This window comes from Cygnus olor, chromosome 2 (assembly GCF_009769625.2).
Source record: "Cygnus olor isolate bCygOlo1 chromosome 2, bCygOlo1.pri.v2, whole genome shotgun sequence".
Classification (NCBI taxonomy): domain Eukaryota; kingdom Metazoa; phylum Chordata; class Aves; order Anseriformes; family Anatidae; genus Cygnus; species Cygnus olor.
In genome coordinates, this window is record NC_049170.1 from 65,485,964 (window position 1) to 65,505,536 (window position 19,573).

At 39.7% G+C, this 19,573-nt stretch overlaps 1 protein-coding gene across 9 annotated transcripts in view; it reads right to left on the reverse strand.

Annotated features, from left to right (window-relative positions):
* Nucleotides 1-19,573, reverse strand: part of HIVEP1 (HIVEP zinc finger 1) — a 132,613-nt gene that overhangs the window by 50,208 nt on the left and 62,832 nt on the right. For 8 of the 9 annotated variants that reach the window (XM_040546088.1, XM_040546085.1, XM_040546083.1 and 5 more), the window contains one exon: nucleotides 14,947-15,000. In XM_040546088.1, the coding sequence (XP_040402022.1) occupies nucleotides 14,947-15,000 (54 nt within the window). Of the gene's footprint in view, nucleotides 1-11,455; nucleotides 11,560-14,946; nucleotides 15,001-19,573 lie in introns of all 9 variants that reach the window. The other variant, XM_040546086.1, reaches the window with a different exon arrangement.

The following is a 19,573-nucleotide window of genomic DNA, read 5'->3' on the forward strand; positions in this document are numbered from 1 at the left end:
TTGCCAACTTCATTTACACATACATTCACAGAGGGCGAAAGGCTATTGAGATTTCCTTGCAAACTGAAAGATTAAAGAACAGATGTTGTACACAGTGTATTGCATGTGTGGAAGTGCTGCAGAACCTGACCTATTGCTCTCCCAGCCCTACCTGAAGAAATTTAAGTATGAAGAGTAAGATGCTGCCTTGTTGCATTCTGTCATCTCATAACAGAGAGACTAGAATCCCTCTCCAGAAACAAGGGCTCTGAAATCCTAGCTGTGGGGAGCTTGTGCTCATCTTATGCACCCAGAAAGAAATTTCTGTAGTAACTCTCCACTTAACCATTAAATGAACTTTGCATTTATTGCTTTATTACCCAAACCTATTCATATTAGGCTACATTTAGCATATTCAAAGCAAAGCTGCCTTCCATCATTATGTTCTATACTTTCCATTGCTTCCCAATTAAATCAGTGTCTCACACTAATATTATTAGTGGCAGTTTCTTTAAAATTCACGGCCTACTGCAACTTTTTTCAATAACAACTAAACTCCATTTTACACCAACCGAAGAGAAAATAACAAGGTAATTATATAAAAGGGTGTTTTTAGCCATGGTTTGGTGATCTCTCAAAACCACGGCCACGTTAATTGAGTGTAAGTAATTTGGTTCCTTTTATGAACATACTGCAGCTTTTATCCTATCACATTCACGCCTCCACACCTATCACACTGTTGGTGTTTGTACTGGAGCACTGGGGGAAGTGCTGAGCAGATTACATGCAGCTAGGAAGATAATAGTGCCATGAAGCGCAAACATCCAAGGAGACAAACATACACAGAAAGACAAAGGTGTTTTACACTGCAGTAATTGAACAACCAAATGATGTGCTTCTCCCTGATGCCTCCGAACATTAGGTAACAACCATTCCAAGGCTTCATCAACACAGTGAGGAGCAACAGGCACACTCAAACTGCACCACATTGGAGACTGGAAACCAGCACAGCTGAAAGATGTGATGTGGCTTGAGGAAGTCCTAAAAACACTAAAAGCTATATCTTTAATCTACAGACTAAGCAATTAAAAACATGAATTCATTACAAAAGTAAGATCAGAATTTTATAGAATCTGTTTACAGCTTTACTTTAAAAAATATCATTCGACACATGCCAAACCATAAAAATTGTTTGAAAATGAAAGAAAAAAATAGAAAAAAGGCAAGTTATGCATTACATCCTATACAAAAATAGTCATTTACTTTGGTCTTCACAACCACTAATTATGCTGCATCTACACCTATAAAATTCCAGGCTATGGAAATCATGAGAACCAGTTTCTTATTTCTACTTCTGACTCTATGCTTTTTGCAATTCCAGAGATGGAATCTCAGGTTTTCTTCACTATACCAGTGTATAAAATCCTGCAAAACATACTTTCTTTTGATGGCTTTACAAGGCTTAACCATAGTATAAGTGCTGTGCTGTATTTCACTCCTTGACAGTTTAGAAATACTTATTGTTAATGGAAATACTTCAGGTTTTCTAGCAATTAAATTTCTAACATATTTTGGGGAAAAAGAGGAAACCCTGACAACTTCTTTTCACTTATTTTTAGTTTTTTTGTTCCTTTTGTATAAGTCTTCTTTTTGTATTGCCAAATTATGTTGAAGATATTCCATTACATGGTTGTTAACCTACAGCTAGATGTTTGCACAAAGATCAGCTGTATCAATATTTCTAGAGGCAATAACAAAACCGGCGGAAAGCATGGGTACCATAATTGTTAACATTCCTGTTAACAGGAATGGAGACACAAACTTTCAGGAGGGTGATACCTTGTCAGGGCTGCACACCCATACCAACATGCTGAAGCCTGGGAACATAAAACAACCTGACATGAAAAAAAGAAGTTGATTTCCTTGTCTTCCTCTCTCTGCCACTCCACACTTTGCTTGCCTCCCTGTGCAGTCACAAAGCCCTTCTCCCTGTTCAGCTGGTGACACTGATGCAGCAATTCCTCTTTCTCTTGGGTGAATTGGTACTTTTGTTGGCAAGTGCTGTCATTTCCAACAGAGGGCTAAAAAGCATCTTTTCCATAAACTGTATGACATCAAATAGGATTAGGTTACCCAGTCCAAGAGGACAGGTAACAATGCTGCCGTGCACAATGACTCACTTTTCAGGTACCAGAGCATCTCTTTCTCGCTTTGGTCTGCTTTCCTATCAGGACTTTCTGTTTAATTCCTTTGCTTCGATAGGAATTCTGCGCTCAAAACATGCCATGTTTCTAAACATGGCTTTGTTCAACCACAATTTCTCTACTGCACTTTGCTCTACACACAGGAAATAGAGCAAAAGAACACAAGTGTGATGGTGTCAATAGTAATCTAGTGAGGTAACTCATGCAGCAAATAAAGGAGAGGTATAAGCAATTTTTTTTTTTTCTTTAGCATTTGCTGGTGAACTAGACAGTGTCTTGACAAAATGATCTCAATGGTTTTGTTTAAGTAACTTTCAGAACTGCCTGTCTCAAAGCCTATGTGTTATAACACCCACTCCCTTTCCCTTCCAACAGAGCTACATGCTTGTATTTTGAAAAAAAGGAAAAGAACTGAAGTAAAGCAACAAGGTCCCTTCCTTCTCAGTGTGACCCTGTGAAACATTTAGCCAGCAACCACTATCTGCCCTACAGCCCAATGAACTTTCATCCTCTTTCATGCTCAGTTTATACTGCAGAATTTTTAAAATCACTGCATACAAAGACCAGATTTTCAAATGAATGTGCCTCACCTTTGGATCCTAAACCTGTACTTCAGCTCCCAGGGAACTGCAAGCAAAATCAAACTTCTTGTGAAAGTGTTCAAACATTAAGTCTTAAACATACAGCTAAAATGTTACTGACAATTAATTAACAACAGTAGTTGTTCAAAGATGGACAACTCTTCAAAAGAGAGAGACCATTACAAAGAATTTTACTCTGATTAAAAGCTAAGCTTTCTGGTGCCTTAAAATATTCAAAATATTCTTTTATTTGACATCTGATGCTTATTTAATTTTGATTTCACTGAAACTATTGCAAAGCAGTCATAAATCACCCTACTGGGTCTTTTTCCATGAATAAGTAACAGAACGTGATTATGAGATAAAGATATAAGTCTAACTAGCAAATGTAAGGACACCAGAACTTACATTAATCGCAACAGGGCATAACTAAATTGTCATTTTTTATTATTATTGTATTACATCTTTAGCTTCATACTGCCTCCTACGTGCTAAGTAGTGCCATAAACGTTTTCCTAAAATTATAGTTTTTCCAAAGTGTATAAAAATCATGATTACATAAACTGTGCATATATAAAAATGTTCTCAGTTAACAGAAAAAGCTGAACAAGATTAAGCCACGTGCCATGCTTAATTTTAAGCACAAATTGAGAGGATTTTAAAGTCAATCATCAACAGCTTTAATAGATGTATTTTGGGTGCCTAACTTCAGACTTCTCGAGATGGTACAGTAGAGGCCAGGATGCGAGTCAAGGAATTTGGAGCACTCCAAGTAAGCTGTTTCATTAGCATAATTTTGCCTTATTAACTAAAGTAGCGAATGTCCTGCAAACACAAGCTCCAAGGAAGGTGCAGCTATGCTATTATATGTTACCAGCAATCATTTCAGTAGTCCCATTAACTTCAATGACAGTATTTACTTTTGCAAAGTAAAATTAAATTTTAATGCTCTCTACCATCACAGACTGATAAGCCTATACAATCAGTGCATCCAAAGTTCATATATTAAATATAATTGCAAAGAATTTGTATATTGATATAAACTCCAAGAAATCTAGTGCCTCTACCACTAGGTAAGTTTCCCCAGATTTAAAAACAAGTATTTCAGGAGATTATTCAGGTGGGAAGGGACCTCCGCAGGTCTCTAATCCAGCCTCCTGCTCACAACAGGGCCAGTTAAAGGAAGCAACCAGGTTGCTTAAAGCTTCATGTTGTCAGGTCCTGGAAACCTACAAAGATAGTGTTGGCACAGCCTCCGTGAGCAACATCCTACACTGCTTGACTGTCCTCGTGGGGAAGAAGCCAGTCTAATAGTACAAGAAATACTCTTGTTGTTGGCTACCAAAGTAAGCAACAGTTAAGAACAGGTAAACATTGCTTAGCAATGTTTAGTACAAATTGTAGTGTTTAAACTATAGAATCTGTTTCCACTAAATCTATATTAACATGAGTGAATTGTCACTTTGAAGATAACACTGGAGAAAGGGAGAAGTTTTTCTTGCCTTGGAATAACATCTTCCCAAAACACTAGGCCTGCCTATATTTTATACTAGCACCTCTCACTAGTGCCTCAGTTGCAAAGCTATACTAAAGCTGAAAGGGGAGAATAACTTTCAGGACTGACCAAACCCAGGCTAAACAGACATACATACGTTCCACACATTAATTAAAAATGTAAATTTCTTCTTTGAGAAGCAAGAACAGATACAACTTAGCAAGTAAATGCAAGTAAAGCAAATGACAGGTTTAAATGTGCAGCCATGGAAAAAGGCATACCCTGGGATGCTCCTCACACACTAAATGAAATCCTGTGCAACCATTAGTGAGTGCAGAGTCGATTAGCTCTAGACATTGAGCAATAACATCTCAGCATAAAGCAAGCAAGACACCTTTGCCCCACGGCACACAGCTCCGACGTATCAGGAAGTTCTGCTACAATACAGTTTCATCCCAGACATGAGAATCTGCCAACTCTTTTTTTTTGCCTTGGGATAGGTAAAGAGTAAATGACACATTACAGTCTGGGACTGTCTGTATGACAGCATCTTTTCAAGTCCTGTGGCTGCTTACATCAAGATAACCTTGACAGAGGTGGATATCAGGGGTGTAGGGACATAACCACCCTATGCTAACAAGACCAAGTTCTTCTTAAAAACAACTGTGCATTTAGCTTCTTGGCTTGAGCAAAGAAAGAAACAACCAACATACTGGTAAGTCTAGAGGGCCACCAAGATGATCTGAAGCACCTCTCCTATAAAGAGAGGATGAGAGAGTTGGGGACTGTCCAGCCTGCAGGAGATGAGGTTCAGAGAGGATCTTAATCAATGTCTATAAATACCTGAACGGAGGACACAATGAAAAAAGAGCCAGGCTCTTTCCAGTGGTGCCCAGTGCCAAGACAAGAGGCCATGGGCACAGACTGGAGCACAGGAGGTCCTGTCTAAACACCAGGCAGCACTTCTGTGCCATGTGGTTGACTGAGCCCTGGCACAGGTTGCCCAGAGAGGCTGTGGGGTCTCCCTTCTTGGAGATCTTAAACAGCTGCCTGGATGTGGTCCTGGCCAGCCTGCTCTGGGTGGCCCTGCTTCAGCAGAGGGCTTGGACCAGATGACCTCCAAGAGGTCCCTTCCAACCCTAACCATTCTGTGATTTTTAGCCAGTGTGCTTAATGAGGAAGGCCATCAAGACCAAACAGCAATAAACATCTGACCACTGAGGTAACACCAGAGCCTCAGTTGAGAAATGCCAACATACACATGTGAAAAGGAATCAAATGTAACATTTCAGCACACCTACAAATCTCTGACCAATCTCCAAAGTGAAATGCATGCTTTTTTTTTCCTAAAAAGACCTAATTTCCTGCCCAGCATGAAACATATTAAATGAAACAAGACATTTGATGCTGATTGAGATTTCCCAGCATTATACGTATATATATATATATATATATATATATATATATATAAAAGCAGAGACTGAATCACTGTAAAAGTTTCACAGACCTCGAACACTTCTTTGAAAGACAGACAAAAAACCACAAGAACAGCAAATGCCTACCACATGACCCATGGTTAATGCTTAGCTACGCATATAAAATGTCAATACACGAATGTTCAGGGAAGGGCATGCACTACAGTTTTCATTTCAACATCCTGAAAAATTCAAAAATATTTATTGTGTTATGCAGTTAATGTCCTGCTCTGTATTCCAGCCATTTGATGACACTAAATTTCTTAAACAGAAGCCTTAACACTAAACTAATGTTGTGAACAGTTTCACAATTAAATTATCTGCTTGCAATTTATGGATTATCAATTTTTATTGATAAATTAAGATTTGGCTAATAAAACATAAGAACAACTTCTACCCTTAGGATGCAGAAGAAGAAAGGCTATTAAACCATAATTACAGAACAGCTCATGAAACAGCAACCAATTTACAGGTTATCAGCAACCAGCAACTGCTATCTGGTCAGACGAAATACTGAACCTAAACTCCCCAAACATGAGTCCGAAGGGAAAAAACAGAAATGAAAGGAACAAGATGTTAACTACACTCTCTTTGCATATAATGGTGTTCAAACAGAACAAGCTCCTTAGTCATAATCTCTGTATTTCTTTATCATCATCTTCTATTTGAAAAGCAGGGATCAAATGGAGTAATTTCCATACTGCCTGTAGCAAAAAACAATGAAAAGCAGCAAAGAGCTCAGACCTATCTAACAATGCAGAAAGGAATAGAAGTTCTGGCAAAGTGAGTAGGAAAAGTCTTACATAGCAGGTCTTTCTTTTAGGACTAAATGGCATTGTGCGCTTGACAAAAAGCAGAAGTTAATTTGCTGGAAATCTAGAAACCAGGAATACCTTAACCATGGAAGCTCTAGCATGCTTGAGGTGGGCAAAAAGATCTCTCTCAGGGTGGGCTTGCTTCAGAGGTCTTCAATGTCGAGCCCATTGAGCTGGTCAGAGCTCTTTCCTTTCCCCATCTTCACCTGTCCCTTTCCACAGATGTGCGTATTCTCTCTTTTTGCCCTCTCACATGTAACAGTCCTTTAGGAAATTCCTGTGAAAGACTCCATCAGGTCAGCCTCTAGCATATAGCCACCAGACAGTGGTATACTGTATCTAACTCACTGTGTGTGTGTGTCTGTGTGTATTTTTGCTTTAGAGGATGACTCTTTAGAATTTAAGAACTCCCTGAGCTGAAGGATTATCTGCAAAGTGCAAAAAAGCCAGTCATTACTCTTATGCAAGAGTAAGAAAAGAGTAATAAAAAAAGAGTAAAAATGTTGCATTTCCACAGCTGGCTTGCTCCCAGTTCACTTCTGCTAAAATTAGCAACCTAGTGCATTTACAACATGCACAAGGTATGCCAATTTAATTAGATAGTGTTTTAGCTCAGCATCCTTCCACCATAAACAAGCTTGTTCTGATCTCAGATGTTAGAAACTTGCAAGAAATCTTTCTATTCACTATAGCTGGGTCAACCTCAAGACGTCTGAAAACATGGTTACTCATTTAACGATAAACTGTACCATGTTTTGGAAAAGACACTTTCCACTTACCATGAGGAAGTTTATTTTCCAATCATTGTTTTTGAATATTAATTTCTATAACGTCCCTTTGAAAATGATACTTGCAGGCTGGAATCTCTTTTGCTGAACTGTCACTCAAAAGATTTGCTATACTTGTCAAGAAAAGTCAAAATACTATTACTTTAACATCACATTAATGTTTTAACCAAGTTCTCATAATAGCTCTAATGTATGAAATGTTCAATTTAAAACTGTAAATCTGTTTGTCTGTCTGTCAAAACAATACCAGTTCTTGCTGTGTCTAGTACCAACAGTGGATTTACTGAGCAGATTTCAGCTGCTAGTATTGTAAACCAAATGTACTAACAAAAAAAAGAATTTAAATAGAAATAACAGATATAGACATTGACTCACAATCCAGGAAGATTACAGGAGCCAGAAAACTCCTTGGGTTGAGCACATATTCTAATTATGTTTCTCCACGCAAAGAACATATAAACATCTCAATTTTTATCAGTTTGCCCCCACAGCCACAATGGGGATGTTAAAACGTACTTAACTATCAAACACAAAACCAATGAAAACTGAGGATAAATGGTATCAGAGACTATTCCTGCTACCACACAAGTCAGTGGAGTTTTTTCACTGTCCTTCTTGGATACGAAACAATGCGCTGAATGTGCCTGAAGACAGAAAGAACCTTTCAAATCATCCTTGTTATTATTAGCAGCATGCAATGTTCCCTTAATGTGGAAACATCACAGATTTTGGGAATAGATGGGACCTCATGAAAATGTGAGATCTTGTATGACATGAGCTACAGACACCAATAGTTCCCGTATTAAGCCTATCACTGCTGTCTGAGCTGCTGTAAATATTTGAGGAAGATAATTCAGTCTTGAATTAAAGCCTTACAGCTTGATGTACACAGAACAATTTAAATAAATTACCTCTCATACACATGTATTGACATATTTTAATGGAGATACAAACACTATGATATCAGACATCAAGAAAATGCACAATTCAATCGCGTGAAATAGCGTTGCTAGCTGTCAATTTGAACGTTTGGAAAGTAAAAGGTAGGTAGCTCTGGTGTATGTCAACAGAAAACTAAAAAGGCTGACTAATCCTCTCACCAATATTAAGAAGCAAACAGGACAGTGCTGTAACTTGCAACTTCTGAAGATTATACACTTCCATTTAGAGCAACTGTATTTCTAGCCCATATGGTTGTTGAAGATAAGGACAGAAAGATGAAAAGAATCAAATGAAACTTTGGATCTTGGTTATATTCCTTGTCCAAAAAGTAAGGCAGTTTCCTGTAAGGATGAAATGGAAAGGAAGTATTTTGGGCTAATGATAGTACATGGGTACTACAGTAGCAAAGAATCCAGAAAGCTCACATGCTTGCAAACCTACAGGAGAAATTCAAAGAAACCTCTGTGAAGGAGGAGACCACTCTAAGACAGCAAATCAAAATGCTTAAATTGTTCAGTTATGCATTTCCAGATTTTTGTTTGACCTACCCACTTTTTATTCAATTTCCTATTTCCTTTGAATACTGGGATGAAAGAATAGTCTTGACCACAGCTGATGAATTATGAAGCAGTGTATATCACCAGCATGCAGTGTTCCCACCTGCTTTTTAGCAGAGAGCACTGCAATGGCAGGAAGAGGGATCAGGAGTGCCTGTGGGGAAGGGAGAGACGGGAAGGGACCTGGCTGCTCCTTTGAGGCCAGATGGTAGGCCACTAAGTCATCTGTAAGCTGGCACACGGCAACATAAAATGGTCACCAATCTTTAATGTAAGACGGACACAGCATTTTGATTAACTAGAGAGAACACTGGTATACTTACAATAACGTATTTGAAACTCTCTTTATAATTTTGTCAATAAGATGAGTTCATTTAACAAGAGGGATGATCAGGAAGGGTTTTGAAGGACTTAGAAGATACAAAAATTTGACTAGAGTCCATCTGCAGCAGAACCTACATTTCTGAACTAAAGTCTTGTGCTTCCATTTACAATGCCAAACTTCTTTCCTAACTCCATGCAGTTCAATTTACTGGAAAAAAATGTTTAAAAAAATAGCAGATGGGCAAATAAGGTAAAGGGCATTTGATTTCATTTGCCTCTCCTCCATGCCAATATGCTACTTTGACGGGACTGTAAGTGTGGGAGGGGAACATATGTGCGTGTGGATGTGCATCTCAGAGTATGTTTGCTGCTGGTAAGCAGTCTCTTCTTTCTTTATTCTTTCTTTCCATGGCAGTTCGAATGCACATTCACACAATGGGTGGTTCCACACTGTTATATGAGGACATAAGCCAGCAAATTGAGAATCATATTCCTGCATACAGTGACTAGCGAACCACTAAGCCAAATGCCAGGTCAACCTTTTAACCAGAAATGGATTAGTACCCACTGAAAGTGTAGACAGAGACTTCGCGTAGTCCAAAGACAGAAGCTGGAAATAAAGGTTTCAACACCACCACAGAAATTGCTTGGACTTTCCTGGACTCCAAACCATGGCTTTGAATGGTTCTGTTTTGGTGGTTTCTCAGCAAATTCTGACAGAACCTGCTGCCATTTAAACAAACACTCATCCAAATTAGACAAAACTCTTGGATCTGTCAACAATGCTTCTCTATCTAAGGATGCAAGTAAAGAAGGTACTACTAATACTGAAGCATGAGACCCTGGAAGGAAAACTTATTTGGCTGAAAGTCAAATACAGCCTTAGGGTAAAACCTGCAGTAACTCTGGAAGGGAACACTGTCATCAAGACAGAGCTGTCACAATGTCTTGGGCTTCTGGAAGAGGCGAGAGCATCTTAGAAATCTACTTTCACTGACCAAGAAATGAGCAGCTATGCTAAGGATGTGAAAAAGGGAGGATTCAGAATACACAGCATTGTGTTCAAATTCTACCGTGCAGCATCTCCAGCAGTAGGCAAAAAACTGAAAAAGCTCTTTGAGAAACCTGAAAGTGACAGAGTGAGAAAGTATAGCAACGTGGTTGATAGGTAAATGACAGACTTAAACAGGTGCTAGATAAACCTGAACATAGTTTAAGGACAGACCCGATCCATTCAACTCAAGTGGGTTCTCCAAAAAAAGTACTTGCTCTACCAGAACTGATGAACTGGAGGGGACCAACATAGTACACTGATTGGAAACTGCTATCTGCCAACACAGACCCTGGTCCATGGAGTGTAGACCTTGAAGTCCCATGCTTTGTCTGAATAAGGTTGGCCGCAATTGTTGAGGCAAACATGGTAATACAAAGTCCATGACCCTTGATAAAATAGGTTGAAAACAGGCTTCTCCTTGAAGCTAGACATGGACATGCCTGCCAGTTCTGGGAAAGGATCAGGAGAGGAGACTGGCAGATGCATATGTGCCATTAGAGGGACTGGAATTCTGAATCCAGGATGGATTTGTTACCCTTTGCCTATTGAAGGAATAGGTACAGGAAGTCTACCCATCTCCGGAGGAAAAAAAAAAAGTAGAAATTCAAACAAGAACAGCTGCTTATTCAGAGGGATGAATTTATATCCAGCAACCACAACAGCCTGCAAGTCTAAACTGCAATGAAGCTGAAGAAGACACACACATACACACACATTCCCAGACCACCTCTGTCTTTATACTTGGAAGACATAGCCATTGACACAACTGAGAAGCTGAACAAGGAAGCATATTCCCTGTGATCTAGCCTTTATTAATAATTCTTTTTCCTGTGACTGGGCAAGTAGCAGTTATCCCAAATAATGTCCAGAACAGTACTCCTAAGAGACAGAGAGCCCCCGGGATTGGTGGGTGTACAGAGTATACACTAGGCCATGAGATAGTTCCACATCAACAATTTGTTGAGTTCCAGAATCTGGAGAGACTCTGTAGAGGATCTGAAACCCCTTTCATAGGTAATCTCAGTGTTGCTCGAGTTTGTCACCAGCTTTAGTTCTCTGAAGAGTTTCAGAAGCAGAGAGATTCAGCAGTCTTAGCATCATTGGTGCCAAGTACTGAGACAACCAGGTTAGTACCACTAGTCCTAAAAGAACACCACGGCAGTGCTGGTAGAGCTGAACTTAGGACTACTGTGATAAGCAGAGAACTGCTGCAATGGATAAAGAAGAAAACAAATGCTTACAGCGCTTCATATTGGCCTTCAGTGGCTGAACTGGTTCTGGGGATGACCAAATCAGAAGCCTCTGTGGTAACCACAAGGATCTGAGAGGACTTGATTTTACCGGTCTGGAAGGGAGAAGACAGAGAGACTTTCTTGTGATGGATTTCTAAAGAGTATGGCCAGTGGTAGATCAAAGTCAAAGCAGTCAGATTCAGCTAACTGCATTCCACAGCCCATCATACCCAGGGTCCCACATCAGAAAAATCTTTCACTGCCTTCTCAAGGTGAAATTTTCTGTCGTTGAAGCTCACCTAGTTTTAAGGGACACCACACAGAGCACTCAGTGGGAACACAACCTCCTCTGTCACACCAACAATACCCAGAGTCAGAGAAGCAAAGCTTCTCCTACTGGAAATTCAGAGAAGCAACTGGACAATTAAGACGACAGTAAAAGAATTCTCCATCTTATACTTGCACCAAGCAGGAAGGAGGATGGAGCTAAGCATGGCCTCTAAAGAATATCTTTCTGGTCTCAAGTGACAGGCCATTTCTATATCCATAATCAGAATGTATTTGTGGACTATCACTCCAAAAAATAAAAAAAATAGATCTTCCAGTTGCAACTTCATACTACATAACTGAATTCTGCAAACTTCAAAACTATGTCTGCTCATTTATTGTCTCCTCTGTGTTTAATAGACACCTGTTTCAATTTGCACTTAATTGGATTATTACAGCTAATGGAAAAATGAGATGCGTTAAATACATATCTTCTTGTAGTCAATTAAATCCAACTTAAATCCCACACGTGTATAAAGTTATGACTGATCAGTGCACAATACTAGTCAGCAGAAAATGCAGCATGATTAAACTTATAGGAAATTCCTCCCTACAAATATGCTAAGCCATCGCCAGCTTCAGTACTGACAGGGCAGTTGTTAACTTGTGATAAATTCCACAAAATTACATCCCCTATTCATTTCAGATAGGACATAGACAAATCTAAGTTGATCTAGATGAACTGAAAGGCAAAGGAAATGAACAAATAAGAAAAACATACAACCATACTTCAGGTGAACCTGTAGACACTGGATTGTGATTTAAAATACCTTATGTGAACATGTTCACATTTTTATTTACTTGTTTAGCTCAAAACAGATATTTCCTTTTTTTTTGTTTTGTTCCTGGCCTTCAAACAAATAACTTAATTTACACTTCATGTTACAAAGAAACCTGTTAGACATTTAAGAAACCAAAGAAAATAGAAAAGAATGTTTCTCATTCAAAAAGAAAAATGAAAAAGTAGCCTTACCATCTCAGTTATTTCTGTATCAATTTTGTATGTTAAAAGTAGTTTTCGACTACCAGCCATGCAAACTTAGGTTAGGAGCCAAAATTTAACCTATGATCTTTCTGATTTCTGCAACCCTGAAAGGTTAGCACTATCACCATATAAATCTTAGCAACTCAGTCCTTTCCAGAGCACTTCAGACCACTTTTCAGTGCACACTGGGGAAGGTCTCTTCATTTGTGCAGGACTACAAAGATGGTAGTGAAGCACAGGTATGAACAAAGCCCATGAAAATAGGGGTTAATGTTCAGCTTGAACATGTTGATTACAAAAATAATCCAGAGCAATATTACTTCTACAAGATGAACATGAACAAGGGCAGACAGTAATACTTTACACACCAAGTTTTTATGTTTGGATGACAATGTCACTTGCCTATGATCCACTAACCAAAAATATGTCACACTACTATTCAGTAGAAGTTCTAGTTTGTTGGAAAGGTTCTAGTTTGTTGGAAAATCTCTGTAAATGTTTAAAGAGCTGCTTTTACAACCTAGCCACTTGTTTTTTTTTCTCCTTCACTTTTTTCAGGTACAGAACAATATCATAGTCTTGGTGCCCACTCAAGACACCTTCTATGAAACCTTCCCTTGAGAAAACCCAAACATGAGTCTGGAGGAAAGAAAGCCGAGTGGGATATGGACAAGGTTTATGAAATCACAAAAGCAATGGGTAAGGTGAATATCGAACTGCTATTTAACAAATTGCACAATGCTTGAACCAGAGAACACCTGTTAGAGCTAGCAGGAAATGGGGGGAGGGGGGGGAAGAAGTAAAATAACGTATTTTTAATGCAACTGGTAGCAAATTTCTGCCATTTGCTGCCAAAGAATACTAGAGGCACACAGCACTGAAAGAAAAATATAATGGTAACAGGTCCGTAAATGTCCAGATACTAAAGGGATAAGGCAGACATCCCATTGTGTGTGGACAGCCTAAGGTGAATGGACTGCACAAAGTGGACAAGCTTAGGTGCTGTCCTTAACCAGTATGTCCTATTGCCTATGCTGGAGGCAGAATGCTGGGACAGAGGGACCCTGCTGATATCCAGTAGGGTATTTCTTACGCTCTATAATGTTCAGAAAGTTTGGAAATTCATTGTTTCAAAAGGTAATAAACTTTGATTCCAGGACAGAGCATCAACAATTTACAATGCTGTTCACAGATGTGTCACAAGTCAGAAGGACATGTCACTGTAAGAGCAGTGAATGCCTACAGAAAACAACACAAAGCAGTGAAATGTGGCACTGATAGAGGAAAATGCATCACGCTGGATCCAGTAGCCTGAGGGAGGTGAAGTTGCTGCTCCATGCCTCCAGCTCCAACCAGCAGTGAAGCTTAAAATGTATTCCCAGAAGGTGCACACACACAGAGCACACCTATACACCACATACATACATATATGTGGCTGGACATGCAGATTTGAGCCCCCACGCTGTTCCTTTGCACCCCCTCATGTGTCCCACACCCAGGCAGCAACCCCTCTTAGTCCAAAAGGTGACTTGTGGAGCTCGTCCTGATGGTTCATGGTGTTGCGATGGGCCTGGGGATAGCCTGGTCAGAGATTATTTGGGTTGTCCCCTGCCCAGCCCTCCTCCCACTGTGCTCCTTTGTGGATGTACAGAAAAGCTTTATCACATAAAACCTAACAGGTACTCCAGCAGTCAGCCAGCCTTGAAATACAATGACTTTCCACTAGCTTTCTAAGCCCTAAGACACAGAATTAATCCTGTCACAGGTCATCTGTTTCTTAAAATAGCCTGTGAGGATCAATCTCCTTTCAGCATCTGTTAGAAATCATCATATGTTGCTTGTCATAAACCAAATATGGTTATTAACGATTAGGTAAATCATATTATGAACCAACCTGTTAGTAGAGGGCTTTAGTCAATAACTTGCAGAGTCTCTACTGCTACAGCTTTAGCAGCCTTATCAAGGTCAATGCAGCTACTCAAGTGGTTAAAACAAAGCATTTGTGTCTCAGCAAAACTGGGGTGTTACAGATCACAGCGCCTGATCTGCAGATACACATTCCCTGAGCCTCATCCAATGCCCACGACCCAGTGGAGTCTCTTCACTGATGCCAGAAGGCTTTGCATCAGCCTATACAATAGCAACATAATTTTCCTTTTTGCTATTTCATTTTGGTTTTGTTTATTACCTCTCTGTTGGTCTTCTGTTCCATTAAGTTGTTTCTGTGCTTCTTCAATTTTGTCTGCAAGAAAGAGAAGTCATTATTAAAATATATTAAAAAAAAAATGCAAGTTTTGAGAAAATCATTTACTGAAGTCTGTCTTGAGCTATCTGTTTATATTGAGGAATAATACCATTCACACGTAAATACGCAGCACATTATAAGTAATACTGCCATATAAAATTTCATCATGTTTTACTGGCAAGGCTATTGACATGTTAAATTACACAGAACTGCAGAGAGAAAAGCAATGGGATCAGATCTGCAGTCAACAGCTAATCCCACTGTAGCTTCATACCATCAATAATAATTTATGCAGTCAGGGGATTCATCAGAATAGGTATTATTGTGCATAACAGGGTATTTTAATACGTTTTTGAAAAGTGCTGTTAGAACAAGGCAACGCAGCATTAAGCATGGCGATACAAACAGCAAATAGAATTTGATACATGAAGTGTCGGAGCCAACGCTGCCACAAGGGAGTAGCAGGGGATGAGCAGTAGCCCCACGCTAATTCCTCTGCAAAACTACCCATCATTCATACTCACATAGTAGGAGCAAAAAGCAGCCTCAAGCCTTTAAGCTTGCTCTGCTGTTAGCACAACGCCTGCTGCCCCCAAGCTCATGCGTGCAAGAGAGGGAATTGCGTCTCCACTGCTGTCGCACCATGGACCTGGCTGAGGGGGTGAGCCTCAATCCATGTATATCTGTTTACATGTAGAGCAAGAAGCAAGATAATGGGCAGCTGGAACAAACAAAAACTCGAGGCACATTTCTTTTTGGTAGAAACAGTCCTTTGGTGTGTATCAGGGAAAAGAGGTCATGTTGGTAAGAAGCAGTGGCATGAGGACAGGCCAAGCCCTGCGCTGCACCGTGGCCTGACTGACCAAGACCTGAGCTTGGAACGTGGCTTTCAGACATCATCGATCATTTCCCAAAATACACGTGAAAACTTTTTAGGGGGTGCAGTTTTTGTACAATTAAATTGAAAGAACAGGACAGAACTGCAATCACCCTAAACCTTTCTGACTGTACTGGTACAGTTTGGGAAATACCAGGCTTCCTGGCTGCCATACTGAGCAGGAAGACGGGCCTGCAAAGGCTTCACCTCTTTGTTCACCAGTGCAGAGGCAATGCAAGGTTTCTAGAAGATGGTCCTTTCTTCAACAGACTCAAAATCAGTGGTTTTAAACAACTTTTCTAATATTTATGAGCTGAACCACTGAAGGATGTTGGAATCATTTGTTCACAGTTGGGAAAACAATTTCAGACTTCATTATATTCTCAGTAGAACTAAAGAACTGTAACTGAACCAGACCCTTCTCAGATGATTTATGCCTGAGTTCTCTTCAGCTTCCTCCAGTCCTGTGTTTCTGCCTCTCAAACCTAGCACCTGGCTCCTTTTCTCACCAATGCTGGGTAATTTCTCTCCTGCATGCAAAGAGCACAACAGACCGACCCACATGCATGGTTACTGACCAGGCTTCCAGAGCTAGACCGAACTGAGCTGCTGATGAGAAAGACTACCCCCACAACTTTAAAAGCCAAATGTCTTCCTTTTTCCTCTGGGGTCAGCAAGACGTACATATGTATTTAAAGCAAAGTTTTTTTTATATATGCAGCTTCTTCTGTACTGATTCACTGGTTGCTAACCACAAAACGTAAGTGACTCAGAAGGAGAACAACCCTTTGCTAGCTCATCACTGACCCTGTTACACAGGCTCACTTTAAATCACTCACTTCAAGTCTTCATTGTTGGACAGCCTTCTGGATTAAGCTACTGATAAAATATTGTATACATCTATACTTTTTATTATTATTATTGAGAAAGGGTTGTAAATGACATTTTTTAACAGAAAGAAAACAAAGCATCTTTTATAAACACATGCCACTAATGCTATTAGAAAAAAAATGCATCTAACAATCTTACACTGTTTTCCTACAGATTAGTTCTCTATAGAAAGGTGATGGAATAAGCTACTTACAGAATTGCACAATACTGGATGAGCTATGTGAACACACAGGCAAAAGTAAACATTGAATAATCAACCCAGATTTACCAAAAAGCAGCAAGTAATCAAAACCACAGACTGGCTATCAAATTCATATCCCCTCTGTTTAGAAATATATCTAATATATAAGAGGTAGTGTTTAGCTCTTGAGAGGATGTGAAAGATTTGTCACCAAAATATTTATAAACAAGCACACAGACAAATGCAATTTCATTATTAAAAGAATTACCTGCATACTTCACATAAATGGTAAAATAAATTCAAGTGTTTAAATTCACAATCATTCTATTATATAGAGAAAAAATATTTATGTATTTTAGAAGTATGCAACATTAAATTGCCAGAAAGATAAAGTATCTTGATCTCCTAAACTCAATTATCTCATTTAAATTAAAAAAAGAAAAAAAGAAAAAAATAAGAAAAAGGAGTTTCTATCAGAAATTCCCAACTGCTTCTCTGTCAGACTGTAATCCCAAACAAAGAACCACAGATAACAAAAATAATAACTAGGTAACCATGTGCTTTGTATGCAGCCAGAAAATCTTTTACACTTCCTGAATCTCCTTAAATCCTTTTCCCCAGTGAGTAACATCAATTGCATACGTGTCTTTCTACCTGTAGAGGTATCTGTGCAGAAGAGTTTCAAGGACCATGAGCACAGCAAAATGTGAATATTGCTTCTGGTAACTCAGGGAGTGGCTGTGGACTGCCGAACAGCAAGCAAAGACCTGAACAGAGAGGGAACAGCCCCAGGAAAGGGACTTTGGTGGCCATTTGGGCAAGGTTTGCCCAGTTGTAATCATGCATGGCAATGCCTCGCAAGCCCCTGCTGCCGCACTGTGTTGCTAAATCTTGACCGAGACCAGATACTTCCAATTTTGATAATATATGTAGTACAGGTACTAACAGAGGTCTACCTGCTAGCACCTTCATTGGGCACGACATCCTTGTAATGATCCTTACCAGGTAGCTGCCCCTTCTCATTAGGGCATCGAGGCATTTTTCACAGCCCAGTGCTAAATCTGGATGAGTGCTAAATCTGGTCTGTGTTTTACAATTCCAGAGGCTACATTGATGGCTGCCTCCTAGAATGGTTCACGATGGTTTTAGCCTCGAGGGAAGAACTGGGTTACCCCAAAACACTGTTGGTTCAAAGGAAGGAGTGGGTTACCCCAAAACGCTGCAGAGAAGGAGGGAAGACCATGGAGGTGAGTGAGCAACTCACTGAATCTAAACCGAAACGCGGCTTCCCTTCGTTCTTCTGAAAACTCACAAGCATACCAAAAATAACTTGCTGAATAGCAGAGCATTTATATCATCTAGTCATTTCCTTCCCTTTTGTCTCTTTTAATTAGCCTTAGGTGAAACATTTTCAGGCAAATTATTTAAAATAATGTACCTTTCTTTCATAACTGTATTATAGATTCTCTAAGAGTAAACACCTTTGAAAACTCTTCTTAAACAAAAATACCTTATACAAAGTTCATCTCGCAAAACCTAGGAGGAACTGAAAGCTGCGAAGTCCACTGTTAATTCAAAATAATGTCAGGAAATAACATTATCTGATCTAATACTCACTTAAGTTTGATTTAGCATCCTTTCAGTTTTAAACTCACAGTACTGAAGATACTGCCTGACCTGAAATTCTGCAAAGGAGACATTTGTGTATCACTAGAATACTATTTACTTTTACTAGGATAACACAAAGTAATATTACTTCTGGAAATTTCTGGTACATTGCAGGTACAGCACCCTTTTTATTGCTCATACAATGACAGAACAGTGCCTAGCTGGGCTGTGGGCTTCTTGTAAGACACATTCTAGTACTGCCAGCAGACATCCTTCTGAGTGGCACACATCTAGAAGCAAACGATGACCATGCGAAGACACACTCTCGCTTAAGGCAGGACACTTCTCATTAAGTGCTCGCTAGAGGCGAACAATAACGAAAGGAAATCGTGGTGCATCCACCAAGTAGAGGAGACCAACGATGCCACACATCACCTTGCACATCATGGAAACAACTCTTGGTTATCAGAAGCAGGTGCATACCACAAAAAAAAACAAAGCACAGGTAATACAGCATAATAGTAATATATATAAGATGTAGCGAAACAACATGAGTACAAGAGAGAGGGAAAAAAAAAAAGTCTGTGACTACCTGTGAGATGCAGCAATTCCCAAGAAAGCCTGGCTGCAGCTGCAGGCACCTGTGAACTACAGCACAGAACGAGCACCACTACCCTCTCCAGCCTCCAGCTGTCCGCCTGTCCTGACTGCATTCAGCCCACTGCCCCGCAGCAAGACACTTCAACTATTTTGCACCGATTGTGCAATATTGCAATCCAAGTGCCCAAGCTCTGAATGCAACTTGCTCAGGAGCATTGCCCTACCCCTGCCACCACCATCATAACCCATTCAAACAAGTAGAGCTGCATTTTTATTAGTGTTTGCAGCAACAGGATGACTTCTTTTTTAAACTCAAGTATTAAAGCTTTTCACACTATTGTCCAATACAGCTCTCCCAAAAGATGTCCACTGCATGGAAACATCAGCAAATTCCTTGGGGGGTTTAAATATAC